The following is an 18,824-nucleotide window of genomic DNA, read 5'->3' as shown; positions in this document are numbered from 1 at the left end:
ACAAAAAAAACCCAACCCAACCAACCCACCCTAACAACCCAAAGCTGTCTGCTTCTAGGCCCTGCTTTGCAATCTGATATAAACCATTTCTGACTTGCTCTCTTCTGCTAAGAAGCTCTGCTATTTTAGGGAGATGGAAAAACAAGCACATTGAGTCTGCCTCTTAGCCTGGCAGAATAAAGCATTTCTGAACTGATAATCCATGGCTCTATTCTCAGGGATACAGATCTCTTCTGTCTGAATGCTGACTGCTAAAATTTACAGAAAATGCACTTGTAAAATTTGCAATTTGGTACAATTCTTTCTCACGTCTGGGGCATTGAGGTAAATCATTCTTAGTATAACTTTACAGATTAAATAAAAATTATTTTATAATTTAACATAAATTATTGGGAGGGAAAGGAAGGAAACCTTGTAGCTATCTCATCAGCCTGTCCTAGTGCCAGGAGTGCACCTCCATATCCCTTAACCCTGAAGATTGTGTCTGGCTCTCTGAAGTTTGATGTGTGGTTAAGCTCTGTGGTTCGCCTGCAGACATACTGCTTTCTTCTAATGAACACAAATGCTTTCGCGTAACACAGAGGAGTTCGCACCTTTGCTGTATCAAACTCATCTTTTGAGTTAGTACATCATATAACAGTATGTTAAAAAGGTCACTAATTATTTTTGTATTTATATAGATTTTCATAGATGTGATAATATAAAAACATTGTTAGATTGCTTGGCTTTTATCAGACTTCCAATTCTTAACTCGAGAAATACAATTCTTAACTGTTTACCTTCCAGAGGTTACGAACTGAAAATAGACTCCTAAAGCAGCGCATTGAAACATTAGAAAAAGTAAGTATGTTGGTGATCAGATTTAATCTGTGTTAATTTATACTTAAATTGATGGCAATTTTATTACATTAAATGGGAATCTCAGAATTATAGCTTGATGTTTTTCCTGCTAATCTATGGTTTTTACTGACAGTCCTTAACCAAATAGCATGGCAATAACGAAGCAATTAGGGTCAGTGCTTGTTAAGGTTTAAGGTTGTTATGTCTGGCTCTTAGTGAATATGGAATCAAGCATTTTGACATACCCAACTTTTGTTGTAGTGTTTTGTTTCTGAATTAGAAGCATCTGTTCAAAGTCCAGAAGACTGCATGAAATAGTGGACTGCTTGGGTGGAAAAGAGGTTGTTATGAAAGAATCCTCGGTTTTGAAAATCTGAAGTTGCTGAGTGTTTTTACATAGGAGCAAAATGACAGTCCTACCAATGACCAGAGAGAGATGGAGATGAAAGCAGATAACTTCATCACTAGCGAATACAGCAGTAGAGGGGTGCTGTTGCAGCATTCACATTCAGTACAGGAAGTCTGCTGTCATTTATTTGTTTTTACACAGTTTTGAATTTTTGTAGCAATTCTGGGTACATGGGGTGGCAGCGGGGAGAATGTCTTTTAAGACTTCTCAGATTTAGTCTGAAATAGAGTTTTGTTAGGCTTCTCTAACTGGATATAACTTTACAGGTATGCACAATAACTGTTGTTGGTATGTTGCCAACATGCAGGCATTGTTCTCCAATGGTCTCTCCTATATTCTGGTGTCATGCTTCCTCTGACAGTGCATCCAAGCTGGTCTGCTCTAGAAGACCATTCTTGTCTGTCTTAACCACAAATACCAACTATCTTTCAACAAATGAAATTGAATACTCTTGTGAGTTGCTTCACAGGGCAGAAAACGGTAAAGATTCAGTTTAGGGTGACACGATTGAAAGATGTCACACTTCAGATATTAAATCCATTACAGTTTCTTCAAAAAAGTCAATCTATGTTAAATTCTAGTTAAATGATTTCTGAATTTATTTTGCAAAAATGCACATGAGGACATACTGTGAAAGTTGTGACCAAAAATACAATTTTGTAAACTTACTTGTTTCTAATATTGAAGTGCTGATAAAATTAACTGAAAAGAGCAGGCTCTTTTTAAGAAGTTTGAAGCTCTAGTGAATCACTTCAGTGCTCTTGGAAAATTTATAATAGTAAATATCCCTATTTTATACTTAACTTGCAGAGATTTGAAATCAATTTTTTGTTTGTTTGTTTTTAATAGGAAGTTCATGATGAACTGCCAGATGCTAGTGTTTTTGCAATTCTATACTTGAAAATTTCAGAATCCCATTCTGACTGGAATTGGAACATTTCAAAATGGGAAAATATTTTCTATTAGTAAGAATTTCTGAAGATCATTATCATCACAGCATCTGAAAAAGAGATCATAAAGTGTGAACAAACACATTCAGTTCTTCTGCTGGAAGCTTCTTTTTATTTTGAAATATTTTTTCCTCATCCTAACCTGTATGATTTAGTTGTGATTTCCTTAGTGTAATGACAAACTTCTTACCTTATCTTCTAAGTAAGAGCTCTTATTAACCAGTTTGAACTTGAGTTTTAATAAAGGTTCCAAGGACAAAGATGGTCTGCGAAGAGATGTTTTCTCTGTTCTAGAATCTGCAAAAGTTGAGTGCTCTTAAGGGTGATAGAGTAGAAATTAATTAAATGTGCAGTTGAGGGGGTGCAGTGCTTGTCAGTGTGTATAAATGAAAGTTTCTTTCTTGCAAAATTTTGGCAAGGGAAGAGAATCTATGAAGTGCTCAATTGACTTACTGCAAGAGGTCATTAAAATATTAGCTGTCATAGTTGAAATTTTATACTTGTGTCTGTCAGTTTGCACCATTTTCCTGCATCTTTTTGGGAGCTTTAGTTCTGCATGAAGGCCTTGGTGCTTAGTGGAGTTTTCTTTGTGCTCAAATTATGTCTGCCTTTCATGTTGTGGACGAACCATAGATGACATCTTGCATCTATCTACTAGATTATATCAGTAAATTTGATTAATTGGCTGTTACGCATTACAGAAATCTTCTTGTATCAAAAATGGACTGTGTTGAATCTGTTGCAGAAAAGGCTGCTTCCTGGGACTTTCAGGCTTGAATTCCTTTAATTTATATGAAGAGTTGTTAATTTAGCAAAAAGAGTTTGTACAGAAAGTGGGAGAACTTGGGCATACTCTTTCTATCGGCTCTTGTCTTTTTTGTCACTGTTATCACCCCTTTGTTTTTTGGTTTTTCTTTTCCTTATTCCTATCTGAATTTTTCCTTTGTAGGAAAGTGCTTCCTTGGCAGATAGATTGATACAGGTATAGTCTTTTAGTCTTTTCCTGTATGACTCTTCCTACTCTCAAAAAACCCCCAAGCTGCTTTAATGCATGCATATTTGCATGCTGTACTCTCTCCCTGCTTTGATTTGCAATAAATATAGAGCTAATCTCTTGCTAGAAACTTACTTAATTTTATTTACTAAAAATATATAAACCCAATACCTGCACGTTATAATAATTTTCCTAACCTAATGTAATTTTTGGTACAAATCCCTATGACAGATGGATTCTATGACTGTATTAACACCGAAATTGAATGTTGCAAGCTTAAATCTGTGCATGTACAATCAAGTAATATTGCATGAAAGGAATTTTATTGAATGCAAGTACACAATTGTGCTTGCTAAATGGATGCTGAACTTTGTAAAAGCAACTGTTTAGTACTACCTTGTCCTAAAATTTCTACCAATTGTACCCTTTGCAAAACGAATCTGATGAAATAAGTAGCTGAGCATCACAAAGGCAGTCTTTCTTGGATTTGTCCTCAATTGCTTAAAAAAAATAAATTATGTCCTAAGGGACAAGTGACAAGGGCCCAGGAGGCTGAGGAAAACTACCTTATAAAACGGGAGCTGGCCACCATCAAACAGCAGAGTGATGAGGCCATTACTAAACTGGAGCAAGCTGAGAACACCATCAGGGAGCTCCAGCAGCAGCAACAATGGGTAAGGAGCCTGGCAGCACATCATCTCATCTTTTTCACTCACTTGTGTCTATTTTTCATCATCATGACATGATCTCTGTGCTGTCCTTGTAAATGCTTGTTCATTGTGATTTGCATTCTTAAAACTACACAAATTGGACTAGGTGGTATTTTGGTCTGTTCTTGCTGGTAGATGAGATTCATAACCCTGGATAGATGTAAGTTATTAGTTTAAAAAAAAAAAACCACCAAAACGCAAACAAAGAAACAAAGCACACCAAATCACACCAAGCCAAAAACTCAACAGCAACAAAAAAGACCAACCCAAAAACCTACCACCACCAATGAAATACTAACAAAAAACCACACACAAAATCTTTGGTAGTTTCTAGTGCTAGAAATCTAGCCACTGCAAATTGTGTCACTCTGAATACTCAAAATTTGAGAGTTGATTCATAATGCCTCTGCCTAGCTTCTCATTTAAGTTAGTCTCTTCCATGTTAACATTTCTTCTGTGTACCTATTTTTTTTCCTAGCATGCTTAAGTTTGCTGCTTGCAAAAATAGAAGAGTATTGTCTCTCAGTTTGGAACTACAGGACTTTACTAAAAGGTGTGGTTTTATGTGCAGATAGAGCAGAAAAATAATTTAGCAGCTCTGTGTAGTACTGTGTATGTGTTTTATGTAGTATAATGTGCAAGACTTCGCACTGTTACTGTAAGACTGAAGTTACTTACGAGCTGCTCACTATCTTCTCTTGAGAGAGGGAGGGAAGCAGTTTCAGCAGTCTTTACTTGCTCAGTAAACTCTGCACTAGCAGTGTTGATGTGGATATGCTCATGTTGTTTTAAGTAAATGATATCCAAGTACTTGTCTGAAGCTGGGCATATCAGTGTATGAAACACAACTTTTTACAACTATAGCATGCTGCAGCTGTTTACCAGATCCCTTATGGGCAATATAGCAGTTTGGTTTATGCATCTTCCACTAGAGCTCTTGTATCTTGTCTTGGAAGGTAGAGATAGGATTTATTGTTAGACTGAAAGGAAATCATAACTTAAATGCAACGTTATAGAAATAGTTTATTATGTCTGTTAAATGCATTTCAGTGTAAAAAGGATATCTTTTAGAAGAGTTGCAAGGAGTTACTAATGAGCTGTTCATTTAACTTTATTTAACTTTAGCAATTTCTTTAGCAAGAAAAACATGAAGAAATTATGATTAGGATGAGGATGTTCTAGCTATGCTTTCCAAAATTATAGATATGTTGTATTCTTTCAAGTGAAATAATGAGAAATATTTATAAGACTTGGGTAGCTAGCTGTTTATTGTCTGATTACAATAGTACGCATGCTTTTTGAGGCATCCATGTTACCTGTACTCAAAAGTTATTAAAAGAGACTAAAATGCTATATTTATCTATTAGTTAATTGATAGGTGATTTGGCTTTTAAAGCTAATGCTTTTAATTACCCTGCGACCTTATTTATGTAGCAATAATGGGAAAGCCTGGCAGGCTGCCTAGACATGGGAACTAGTCCTGAGCAAAAGTACAGGTAACTGTGAATTGCAAAACTGGCTGAATTGGAGCTGTGAGGGCAGAAGACTGGATAGGTACCGCAGGAGCAGAGAGTATGTAGCATGCGAGAATGGGCAGTTACTAAGAGCCACACTTGCTACCCTGCATGCTTGCAGCCTTATTTTCCTCCCCTTAAATGTGAACATGATTAAGGAAATAGTCTGACTCTGTGGAGCTGAGGCTGTAAATCCATGCGGTTACAGAGGGATTTGTGCATAGTAGCTGAGTAATTTTGAAATGTAAGGAATAGCATTGTGGTTTTGGGGGCCCTCTGCATTAACTTGGACAATACAGTGAAAGTGTTAAGATGGTTTTAATTAGTAGTTCCCTAGATTCTGCTGTACTAGGAAGATGTGTAATTGAACAGGCTTTTAACTTTTGTTTCCAAGCACGGAAATAGGAGCAACAAATGTAACAGCTGCGTGCACTTGGGGCACCATCTAGTGGAAATCCAGGAATTTCTCCTGAATTTTGGCATTGTCCTTTAAGTGGAATACACAGAGAAATCTTTTTGTCGCTTCCTAGTGCCAGTAGCATTGGTCTTGGCAATATTCCTCTTCAGTATTGTTTTAGGAATATTTAATCTTAATAGGGTTTTTTGGTTTTTTTCCTCCAATTATTTCAGTTCTGTTTCTGATTAGCAAAAACGATTGCACAGTGAACTTATAAATGGCTTCATAGTTTATCTGTACTTATTTAAATGTACATCATGTGTCCTACATATCATAATCTAGATCTTTTCCAATCTTGAGTTGTCTGTTTCAGCATGATAGAAACTGTAAAGTTCAGGTATGAATTTCTGAAAGGAATGTATGAAAAGAACTGTCAAAGCTTGTGGCTGCCTCTTCTGACCAGCACTATGGGATTTAAAAAAAAAGAAAACACAGCCCACTTTTACTTGTAAATAGTGAGGCAGGAGAAATAAGAGTAGGGGGTTATTGTTTTGTTGGTAGCAAAAATATCTAAACCATAGTATTTCTAAGAAGGCTAACAAATCCTTTGTGAAAAGGTTATGCATTTGTACTTAAATATTATCTAGGGTTTATTCTATCTGTTCGATGAGATTTGATAGCACAAGTTGGATGGCTTAAAGGTAAGTACTGAAAGTGCTTACAGGGTGGGGTTTGGGGGAGGGCTGTGTGTATGAAGAAGCTCTCCATTGCAGCACTTATTTGTAAGGCAGAATACAGAGACAGGTAGAGAAGTATTATTTTGACTGAAGTCCAACACTAGAAGCCCAAATTACATGCAACTTTTTTTCCTGTGCTGAAGTATTTATAGGGAGTTTTCAGTTGAACGAGAATGACTTTATTACTAACTTGAGTGCTGACTCAAGTTAGGGAGGTTGTTCTTACTGTTGTTTCTTAGTGAAAGGAAGTTCTGCTATAGTACTTCTCCCGGATAACCTGAAAATAGTACTAATGATGGTATAATAAATCACATGTCAAGTGTCATCAAATGTTCTGAATATATTTAAGGTCATTTGAAAGGAGGAGAGGAAGTGGAATATAATAAGGTTTGAGATGAAGACTTCACACTTAATTTTACTTTGGATATGAACTTTCCTATCTTAGTGGAGAGCAACTTAGCCAGTGTAAGGTTTTTAAAAACATGTATAACCTGTACACTTTTTTATACTGATAACTAGGAAAAAAATAACTGTAAAGCTAACAATATTTTGAAGGGCTCTTGGAGTTCAGTGCTTCAGCTACCTATACATTTGCCTGAATGGTTTTGAAGCAAATGATACTAACCTGTCTTTGGCATGTATCATCTTTAAATATAGAAACTTGCTAAAGGCTTCTAGATGTGGTGGGTAACCAAAAGGTTGAGGAAAGTGGTTTCTTCTTCATACTGCTAGTAAATCAAGAACTGCATAGAGAAAGTTGTGTCTGACTTCAACAGAATACAGAAGGTTTTCTTTTGAGACATGCTAAGAGTGATGGTGTTTGAGGAGTTAAGAGGTGAGGGTAATCAGCCTGTTCTGACTTATTCCTGATAATCATGTGATAAATTTTTTTTCTCTGTTCTTTTTCTTTTATTGTTTCTAAGTGAGAAAGGTAGCTTCTGCTGGATGTATAAAAATGAATAATCTGTAATGATTTCTGCCAGTGAGATACACCTCCAGAACACAAATCTCAGTCTTTTTCGATGATTATCCAGTTCATCAGTTTGAATTCTTGAAAACTGAATCTGAGAAGTGAGAGACAGTTCAAGTTAAAATTGCTTCACATCTGATTTTTAAATAGTCTTTCCAAGTGTATTATGTGAAGATAGAATTTTAATTGACTAAACATTCAAATGAAAGCATATGCATTTTGCAAGGTAATTTATAGCCATGTATTTGGTTCTTGTTACAGCAACTCCATAATGCATAGTTTCTTTTCAGGAACTCATGCTGAAATGACTGATAATAAATACAAAATCATAGAATTAGAACAATTTGAGTTGGAATCTTAAAGATCACCCAGTTCCAAACCCCCTGCCATGGGCAGGGACACCTTCCACCAGCCCAGGTTGCTGAAAGGTCCAACCTGGCCTTAAACACTGCCAGGGAGGGGACAGCCACAGCTTCTCTGGGCAACCTGTGCCAGTGTCTCACCACCCTCACAGTAAAGAATTTCTTCCTTAGATCTAGTCTAAATCTACCCTCTTTCAGTTTAAAACCATTACCCCTCGTCCTATCCCTACACTCCCTGATAAAGAGTCCCTCCCCATCTTTCTTGTAGGCCACTTTAAGCACCTTCATGGCTTCATCTGGACCTGCTCAAGCAGATCCATGTCCTTCTTACGTTGGGGGCTCCAGGTGGGGGTCTCATGAGGGTGGAGTAGAGGGGGAGAATCCCTTTCCTCAACCTGCTGGCTGCACTTCTCCTGATGGGTTTCTGGGTTGTGAGTGCCCATGGCTGGCTCATAGTCAGTTTTCCATCCACTACTTTTCCCAAGTCCTTCTCCTTAGGGCTGCTCTCAATCCACTCATCACCCAGCCTGTGTTTGTGCTTGGGATTGCCCCTACCCATGTGCAGGACTTTGCACTTGGCCTTGTTGAACTTGTTTGCCTAGGCCCACCTCTCCAGCCTGTCCAGGTCCCTCTGGATGGCACATCCCTTCCCTCCAGCACGTCAACCGCACCACACAGCTTGGCATCATTGGCAAACATGCTGAGGGTGCGCTCAATCCCATGGTCCATGTTGCCAACAAAGATGTTAAACAGCGCTGGTCCCAACACCGACTCCTGAAGAACACCACTCATCACTGCTCTCCGCTCGGACATTGAGGTCTTGACCACGACTCTTTGAGTGCAACCATCCAGCCAATTCGTTATGCACTGAGTAGGGTACCCATCAAATCCATGTCTCTTCAATTTAGAGACAAGGATCTCATGTGCAACAGTGTCAAATGCCCTGCACAAGTCCAGGTAGATGGCATCAGTTGATCTTCCCTTATCCACCAGTGCCGTAACCCTGTCACAGAAGGCCACCAAATTTGTCAGGCATGATTTGCCCTTAGTGAAGCCATGTTGGCTGTCACTAGTCACATCCTTATTTTCCATGTACCCTAGCGTAGTTTCCAGGAGGATCCGCTCCATGATCTTGCCAGGCACAGAGGTGAGACTGATTGGCCTGTCTGACTGGCCCTGGGTCATCGTCTTCTCCCTTTTTAAAAATGGGGGTTATTTTTCCCCTTTTCCAGTCAGTGGGGGCTGCACCAGACTGCTGTGACTTCTCAAATATGATGGATAGTGGCTTAGCCACTTCATCTGTCAGTTCCCTTAGAATCTGCAGATGCATCTTATCAGGTCCCATGGAGTTGTGCACCTTCCGGTTCCTTAGATGATCTCGAACCTGCTCTTTTACAGGGGGTGGTTCTTCATTCTCCTAGTCCCTGCCTTTGCTTTCTGCATCTTGGGTGGTGTGGCTGAGCCCCTGCTGGTAAAGATGGGTAAAAAAAGTCGTTGAGTACCTCAGCCTTCTCCATATCTTTAGTAACCAGGTCTCTGTTTCCTTCCAGAGAGGGCCCACATTTTCCCTAGTCTTCCTTTTATCACTGCTGTACCTATAGAAGCTGTCCTTGTTGCCCTTGGCATCCCTGGCCAGATCAATTCTATCAGGGCTTTTGGCCTTCCGAACCTGATCCCTGGCTGCTCATAGAGTTTCTCTGTATCCCTCCCAGGCTACCTGTCCTTGCTTCCACCCTCTGTAGGCTTCCTTTTTGTGTCTGAGCTTGTCTAGGAGCTCCCTGTTCATCCATGCAGGCCTCCTGGCATTCTTATCTGACTTCTTCGTTGGAATGCATCACTTCTGAGCTTGGGGCAGGTGATCCTTGAATATCAACCAGCTTTCTTGGGCCCCCCTGCCCTCCAGGGCTTTATCCTGTGCTACTCTGCCAAGCAGATTCCTGAGGAGGCCAGAGTTTGCTCTCCTGAAGTTCAGGGTAGTGAGCTTGCTGTGCACCCTCCTTGGTGCCCCAAGGATCTTGAACTCTACCATTTCATGGTCACTGCAGCCAAGGCTGCCCTTGAGCTTCACACTCACCACCAGCCCCTCCTTGTTGGTGAAGAGCAAGGTCCAGCATAGCACCTCTCCTCACTGGCTCCTCTGTCACTCGGAGAAAGAAGTTATCATCAGCTCATTCCAGGAACCTCCTGTATTGCTTACACCCTGCTGTGCTGTCCCTCCAACAGATACTGGAGTTGTTGAAGTCTCCCATGAGGTTCAAGGCTTGTGAATGTGAGGATGCTCCTATCTGAGTAGGTGAGGCCCTCCATAGACAGTCTTCCTCGTCGGGTGACCTGTAGCAGATCCCCACTAAAATATCTTCTGTTCCTGACTTCCCTCTAATCCTGACCCCTAAGCTCTCAGTCAGCTCCTCATCCATCCCCAGGCAGAGCTCTGTGCACTCCAGCTGGTCACTGAAATAGAGGGTGACATCCCTCCTCGGCTCCCCCTGCCTGTCCTTCCTAAAGAGCCTTTATCCTTCCATTCCAACACTCCAGTCATAGGAGCCATCCCACCACGTGGGATTAAGAGCATAATAATTGATATAGGGAATATATGCTTGTAAATGACTGTTGCAACCTTATGGAAGGCTTCACTTTATTTTACAGTATACTTTCATTATATTTTCTAATTTGCAACCAAAAAGTAGAAAATAAATACTGTATTTAGTAAAGTACTACAGTTAGTGCTTAAATGTGTAAACTAAGTTATCTGGGCAGCTGCTGGACAATCTGTTAGTTACCTGTCAGTACAGAGAACTGGAAAAACATTCTGTAATCACATGTAATAATTTGTCATAGGCCAAAGTAATACTAGGAATGGTTGTGTCAGTCTCTGAGATTTTAATATTTCTGAGATTTTAAGAAAAGTTGGGAAAGAATAAATCCACTTGTGTGAAGCCAAGTGAGGACTTGTTTCTTTCAGAATTAAATGGCTGTAGAACTACATTTTTAGTGCTTCATACTGCAGACATCTTTTCAACACAGCCAAGAACAACAGTGTTACTGTGGTTAAAACGTTTGGCTGGTGTGTGGAAATCTGGATTCATATTGTGGTTTCTGTCACAAATTCTAGGGCTTAAGGAAAATACAGAAAAGCGGGGTTTTTGCTAAAGAAGTCAGTCTTAAAATAGATTTCAAACATTGTTTTGACTGTAAACTTGTGTTACCTTTATATACTAAATTATTAAAATTGTGTGGTGTTTCTTTAAGGAGCAAAAAATCACAACTTTGAACTTGTAGATACTGTTTTTTAAATGTTATGATCTTTGCTGTATTTTTTTGCCAGTCTGTCAAGATTTGATTTAAAGTTTGTTGTGGCTAAATAGATAAGTACTCTTAACATTCCTTAGGCAGGGGAAAGCTAAAGACAGATTGAAAGAAAACATGATTTATGCCTGAAACTGGATAAGTAACTTCTCTTACATGCTTTATTACTTATTATTTGACAAGCATCAGTTAGACTTTTGTAGTCCAAAACTATTAGAGTACAGTTAGGTAGTGTTACAAATTCAGAATGTATTCAGACCTTCAAATCTGCTGTTTTCTCTTGATTTCCTGGAAGTACAAGAGGACTTCCTACCTGAGGGAAGAACACTGCATTTGTTCTTATCATAAGCAGAATCTGGAGCCAGAAGTGTAGAGTCCATTTAAGCTGCTGTGTCTATCATCTGATTAACTTGTACAAACAGCCAGGGAATAGAGCGAGCTGTTGTCGCTTCTCTGCCTCTGCATGTTGGTATCGCATATGCGACTCATGCTCCTGTATCATGTGAAGCAGTTGTAGAAATGCATCGGCATTGTCCACCCATCCTCTCCTTACACTCAAATCAGGGCTGCCTTCACTACTTGCTGAGGAAAAGATGCTAAATGGGTTGAAAATAATATGAATGAAATTAGTATTGTATAAGGGAAAATTAATATTAAATATACTATGATCTTTGTACTTTAAGTGTTCTCTGTGTGTTCAGCTGCACAGTTAAGTAGGCCAAGTGCTTAAATGGATAGTCTCGGTGATACTAAAGACTGCCTGTATGAGCTATATTTGCCTTTTAATGCTTTGTATATATACCCTCTGTTATAGCTCCCTGTAGACATACATACATATATATATATATAAGAAATATAGTAAATTGTAACACCAAGGTTAGTTCGTGTAGATTTTTAATCTGGATCTTTGACAAATCATGACAAAAGGCTTAGTTGGCATGCAGTAGTATAAAAATAAATGAAAAAACATTTTCTTGACCATGTAGTTGTGTTGTAAACTTTGCTTTGTCCTGTTTGCCTTCAGTTTGTGCATTAAAGGTCAGGGAATGTCATACCCTAACGGAAGCATATGGAACTGAAGACTTTTTTGTTGATCTTGTCAACTGGTTAGAAAGCTGAATTGTTTGATGCAGCCATAAAGTAAGAAATAGTTGTATCTTCAGTACATTGAATGCTATATGAATTTTAAAGTTGCATTGTTAATAAAATGTCATCTATGAATCCAATACTATAGTATTTGTTCTTCACAATGTAGTTAATGGCACCAAAGATGTATCAAATTATTTCCCTTTAAACTTAATTTTCAGGGTAGCTATGCATACGTAGTAACTAGGCAACTATGCTTTGGGGATTTCGACACCCATTTTTTTTCCTAAATCAGAAATTAAAATGCTGATTTGGGATGGCATGGCCTGTCAAGCAAGTCTGACAATCTCTGGTGAATCTCAAGTCATTTTTAAGTGACCCAAGAAAGAAAGAAAATGTATTTTGTAACTATTGAGTGGAGGAAAAGTTAATGGGGCCTTTTGAATACAAATGCTTAGTATGACTTCAGCTGCATGTGTCTGTTGAAAGATGCAGTTTCATGAAATTGTGCTTTAGCAAGTGGAGGGATAGCTCTCAATTCCAATGAATCAACAGTCAAGAAATAAGTTAATGGTAAATCAACTTACTTGAGCAGAATTGTGGGTTTTTTCCCTTCCCCCTGAAGTTTGCAAAGGGTGACCTTAAGTTCTGAACTGATGTTTTATTATTGAGGGAATGTGTTTGGCTGTGCAGAGCTTGCTGTGGATAGTCATGGAGTAAGTCCTTTATGGAAAGAGCCACATTTCTTTGTAGATTGGGCCTCTGCTGTCTGTCTAGAAGGGGCTGTACTGCCACTTGTGCCTGGATTTTTCTCATAAGTCCACAAGGCTTGCCTTAGAAGAGAATCTCAGAAGGAATATGTGTGAATATGTGTAATAATAGTGTGAATAAATGAGAAACAAGGGCTGGAGTGAAAGAAAGGGGTAAATCAAAGTGATTGTGTATTGAAGCATACATGGCTTTATTTTAAATTTAAGATTATGGAAGTCTTCTGTTGGAGTTTCAGTGAGTAGGGATCAAGAGAGATACTTGTATTAATGTTGTAATTAGCTAGTCTTTCCTAAGCATTTTTTTTCTGCATATCACAAAATAATCATGGATTCTTTGAGAACTTTTCAGTTTGGGTAACAATGAGAGAAAAGTGTGAGTTGTTGCTCATCAAGTACTAATAGGGATCTCAGCTTGGTTTTACCTGTTTGGCTGCGTGGAGCAGCAGTTGTTTGAGAGGCACAGCATTAGGGTTCTTGTTAGCAGCCTGGATGGACGTGGTAATAGACTTGTGTAAGGTAAGCACTTCTGTTGGTCTTAAGCTAGTATTCCTAATGTTAAACACTTGACTGTACTTTTCACTCCAAATTTGGCATATAAAACCCCTTTCAAACCATCTGTGCTTCATACTAAACATATTTCTGCAAACTTTGTAGCATAAATGCAGTTCACGATACAGTGAAGACTTTGTGCTACAGCTGGAAAAAGAGCTGGTCCAAGCCAGGCTGAGTGAAGCAGAATCCCATTGTGCCCTGAAGGAGATGCAAGATAAAGTTCTAGAGATGGAAAAGGTAAATCAAACCAGGACCCTCCGTATAAAATAAAACTAGAAATAGAATATAGATCCCTGTAATTCTTCACGTAACTCTTCTCTAGACTCTTCTATGTTTTCATGACTGCAAGATGCTTTTCAAACCTGAAGTTAATATAGCAAAAAAACTAAGATCTGTTTGCACTGGGAAAGGTTTGTGAAGAACAGATAGCTTCTCTCCTGTTCCTGAAGCCCACTGCAGAGGAAAGCAACAAGTAGGCTTAGGGTGAGCATTGAAGTGATGTGAAACTAAATAGCTTGGGTGGGGAGGCAGAAAGAGTTCAACATTACCATTCCCAGGTCTTGAGTTCTTGAGTGTCTCCCACTTTATCCCATTATGGGCAGGGAAAGAATACCTCCACTGCTTAGTATCAAAATCTCTACTGCTTTTTATGCAAGTTCAAGCTGTACTCAAACCAAGTGTCAAACACCTACTTTTCTTTGAAGGAAAACCTAACCGCAAAATTAAATAGAAAAAAATGAAAGAAAAAACCCACTAATTGACCTAACATAAAGCATGTTTTTTAGATCCTGTTGTATTGGCTTTGGAAATTGTTTCCTCATGGAAATTTTAAAGAGCTGTATTCTCAAGAGTGTGGCCAGAATTTACTAGCTAATGAGATTAACTCACCAGAGTCAAGATTTTACATTCTCTTTTTGTCTGAGGGGCTTGATGAGAGTCTGAGAGGTTAATAGTGTGATAGTTTTTTACTGAACACTGGTAAAAATTCAGGATCTAAGGTATTTTTCAAAGTTCAAAAAGAGACTATTTACTTATTTAACCATCAGCATGAAGATAGCATACACTGAAAACTTAAATGTGAAGAAAAACTAGAGCAGCGGAGGAAATTCCAGTGTACCAGTCAAACTCAGATGTACAGATGTCATAATTAGGCACATGAGAAAGTGACTGAAGTTAACTCCCCCAAATCCCTACAAATACAGCTTTTTACTGCTGTTAGTGATGTGTCATGTAATCTGGAAAAATTCTGCTTGATAACCCAAGGCGTGCATCACTATACTGACAGGGATGTAAACATCCAGAAACACATCCTATCACTTCCTATATTGCCGGTACTCACGTCCCATGATTTTGAAACATGATGGTGCTAATAAATGGCTGTTGTGCTGTGTTCTGTTAATAAAGTACTTTACTCTCAACTCTCAAAAAAACCTGGCAACTGTCACAGTATTATATATCTACAATATGTGATTTTGCTGAAAAGTACTACTGAGAAACACAGTAGAAAGGGATGAAGCACAGTTCAGCTTTGAGTAAGTATCTGGTGACCAATGATTCGATGCAGGGATATTGTAGTTAGGCAGACTATGTCCTTTCTCTTTCTTCTCTGTGTTTTTTTCAGACTTCTGTTACTGTCCTTTCATCGCTGTTTTACTTTCCCCAGGTCACTCCTGCCATGTGTTTTCCTGTTTTCTGTTTAGCTTTATTTAGTCTTTCTACTTTTTCCTCACATGTTTTTGTAAATGTCCATGCACTTTCATCTGTAAGACCTTTTCTTGACTGGTGATGGTTTATAAATATTAATGGATGGTTTCTTTGTCAGCATATCTTTTCTCCTTTTCAAAGATGGATGACCTACTTCCCAAAAATTAATTCCCATTTACTATTTTTCCTGTAAGTCTAAAAAAAAGTTATCACTCTAAAAACTGTAATTTCAGTTCCTCAATTGCTTTAATGAACTAGCTCAAAATCTTTCAGATTTCTCCTCTTCATATTTTTGATGATGTGTGAAAAATAGTGTAAATAATGCTTTGTCAGGGATATGATCCAGGGGAATCTAGAAGTCAGAATACCTAAAACTACCTCGTCAATTTTTTTTCTCAAGTTGGCAGTTGGAAGACATTTATATGCACTCACTGTACCCAGGAACGTAGATTTTTGAGAGATTTTATTTTGCAAGGGATATGTAATTAAGAAACTTTCATTAGTAATGTTATCATTCCATGTCTGTATTCTTGGAGTGGGTCTCACTAAGCACAATTTTATTCAAATACACATTTAAGAGGATGGTCCTTGTTGCAGAGGAACAGCTCTCTGCCTGATGAGGAAAATGTTGCTAGACTACAAGAAGAACTGATTGCAGTAAAATTAAGAGAAGCGGAAGCTCTGATGGGTCTCAAAGAACTGAGGCAGCAAGTCAAAGACTTGGAGGAACACTGGCAGGTATGGTTGGCAATACACTTCTAGCAATTTCTGTTTTCAGTGAATGATGATAAAGCAAAGGACTATGGAGTTTTGAAGTGTAGAGATAAAGTGGATCAAGCTGCTGAGGTGAAAAAAAATCTTTAAATGCAGCTGCTACAAGAAACTTCAAAAGTATGTTAGAAATTGGTCCCTGGTTGTTACAGATGGCAAGGAGCCTGTGCTACCAGATAACCATTCTGGTAGAAAGAGATTACCTGATCAGTACTCCTACTGCACTAAATGTTAATAAGGGCTAGAAATAGGTAAAAGTCTCAGGATATACTGGCAATTCACTAACTTGCTGTAGTTGGGAATGACTGTCTTCAGCTTTTTAATTATCTATTCTTAAAACTAGTAAGTTTCCATGGGTCTCTGGTTTTTAGGATAAACAGGAGCACTCTAGCAACTTGTTCCCCTATAACTCTGAGACCTTAAGTGAAATAAGGGAACACCAGGAAAGGTCAGGCATTGTCAGCAATGGCATGGTATTTTTTCAGCGTCATCTAGCTCGTACCACTGGAAGATGGAAAGATCCTCCCAGAAAAAACACAGTGAATGAGCTACAGGATGAGCTGATGACAGTCCGATTGAGAGAAGCAGAAACTCAGGCTGAATTGAAAGAGACCAAACAAAGAATGATGGAGATGGAAACACAGGTATGTTACTGAACACTAGTATGTGTGAACTGAGATGAATGCTGACAATTGTTGTCAAATGGTGGATATCCAATGACGATCTTTACCATCTACAGGCATGACTTCAGTTCCAAAATATGGGGTTTTTAATGCTGTTAGACTAGGAGGGAGAATCTAGTGCATACAGTCCAATTAACTTTACTAAACTTTCTGAATTTCTCTTTGACTAATTGGTAGACTCTGAATGTGTGTGAATCTCCATTAAATTGTAACTGGTGTAAAAGTATATTTAAGGTAATTTAAAGTTCACAAACCTAATTGATGATTCTGATAACAGTAATTCTAATTCTTTAAATAGCAGTTTTTTCTTTCTTCTGGTGAAACAGCCTATCCTACTATGGTAATGAGTCAGGTTAGTAAACTGGACTTTCAGCAAATCAGCTACATTTTGTCAGATTTTTTTAGCAGAAGCTTTACCTTTCATGTGCCCGAAAAGCATGATTCACCGTTGTTGAGACTTGTGCAGAAACTACAAAAACATTTTGTCTGCCGAGATCTTTTTTGAGTAACTAGGAAATAAGTTGTTATTAAGCAGACAAATCTGAAATGAAAGTGCACTGAAGTCAGTTTGTGTTACATTAGTGAACTTTCAACTGAAGCAGTAAGCACAATGTGCTGATTGAGAAGGGTTTCTAATAGGCTTCTGAAAAATCTTCTATGATATACCTGCTAATGTAACTGTTACTTGAAGGAGACCTGTGCATCCAAAAGGCTAAACAAACAAAAACTTTATTTGACAAGCTTCAGCAATCCCAGAAACCAAGAGAGTGTGTGAGGATGTGCTACTGAAGATGATGAGCTAACTGCAGAGCACGTAGTGGTTTATTTCTGACAGAAGTGCCACTTTTTCTATATCAACTGAATAATAGTTTCCTCTTGCCTTAACTTTTAAAAGTTTAATTAAAGTGTTGATACTGTTTCACTACATACATTTAGAGTGCTTTTGTTGCTTTCCCCCCATCTGTGTATTTTAGTCAGCAGGGGGCATAGGTATCCTGCTGTCTGGATTACCCGTACTAAAGTCACAAGACCTTTGGGTACTTCTCACTGCAGTGTTACACATCAAGTCTTTGTATATGCCTATGCTGTTGAGCTATCAGTTGACAGAAGTGCATTGGTTCTTGTATTACATACACAGCTTGTGGTCTGTGTACAGCTTCCTATGAAAATGATGTGACTTGTACTAATGCCCTGATCTTAATTAACGTGCCATGTTACTTTCAGGAATTTTATGTGCACATTTCTCTGTCCAGTATATTTCTGACATACCTGATGTTTCTTGGATGCATCAGCTTGTTGCTGTAGTTGGGATACAAGTTCACAATACCTTGGCCTTACCTAAGCAAGAGATGTACAGGGAGCTTTGCAATAATGTTCTTATAATGATTCATCTGTTGTTTAAGAACAATTTAAATATCCTGGTCATCGTAAACCAAACATCATGCAAACTTTTCTGACTATACTCAGAAAATTCTGAATGCTTTTTTGTTAGAATTTTTTTATAATAAATGATTTATAAGTCTTTTTTGTCAGGCTTTGGGGAGTTAATATCAAAGATCATTCTTTAACATTTTCTTTTCTTATTTTTTTTGTCATAAATTTCAGAATCAGATCAATAGTAACCATTTACGAAGGGCAGAGCAAGAGGTTACCAACCTACAGGGGAAGGTACAGTATCTTTCTGCACAGAACAAAGGACTTCTTGCTCAGCTGAATGAAGCAAAACGTAGACAAGCAGAGATTGAATGCAAGGTAAAAAACATCGTGAATAGACTGTTTCATGTGGTAATGTAGATGAACTTTTTAGTCTTGTCTGCTTTTGCTGAGTTGGACTGTGTGTTAATTGAGAAGTAGAAATCACAAAACCAGAACTCTCTTTTACTGATTTGACATCATCTTGAATTTATCATCTCAAAAAAAATCACTTGAGGTTTTGACAGAGTTGCTTCTTTATGGCCCCACAAAGATAAACTTCTGAGTGTGGTTCTACTCAGAAAAGTGTCTGTGTATACTATATAAGAAGACACTCTTACACAACCGATTCTGATCACTGTTGTCTTTAGTGACAG

General features: G+C 38.3%; 1 protein-coding gene across 9 annotated transcripts in view; it reads left to right on the top strand.

The window, feature by feature from the left end:
- EVI5 (ecotropic viral integration site 5) overlaps positions 1–18,824 on the top strand; it is an 85,097-nt gene that overhangs the window by 26,720 nt on the left and 39,553 nt on the right. For 6 of the 9 annotated variants that reach the window (XR_012633682.1, XM_074906567.1, XM_074906564.1 and 3 more), the window contains 7 exons: positions 787–840; positions 3,149–3,181; positions 3,721–3,867; positions 13,700–13,834; positions 15,899–16,039; positions 16,558–16,716; positions 18,361–18,507. Coding sequence is in view for 8 of the 9 variants with exons in the window: in XM_074906567.1 (XP_074762668.1) it covers positions 787–840; positions 3,149–3,181; positions 3,721–3,867; positions 13,700–13,834; positions 15,899–16,039; positions 16,558–16,716; positions 18,361–18,507 (816 nt within the window). In the remaining variant the exon portion in view is untranslated. The remainder of the gene's footprint in view (positions 1–786; positions 841–3,148; positions 3,182–3,720; positions 3,868–13,699; positions 13,835–15,898; positions 16,040–16,557; positions 16,717–18,360; positions 18,508–18,824) is intronic. The other 3 variants (XM_074906569.1, XM_074906568.1, XM_074906570.1) reach the window with 3 other exon arrangements.

The sequence above is a fragment of the Athene noctua genome, chromosome 5 (assembly GCF_965140245.1).
Source record: "Athene noctua chromosome 5, bAthNoc1.hap1.1, whole genome shotgun sequence".
NCBI classification, from domain to species: Eukaryota; Metazoa; Chordata; class Aves; order Strigiformes; family Strigidae; genus Athene; species Athene noctua.
The sequence above is the reverse complement of the archived record's forward strand: the minus strand, read 5'-3'. Positions and strand labels throughout refer to the sequence as shown.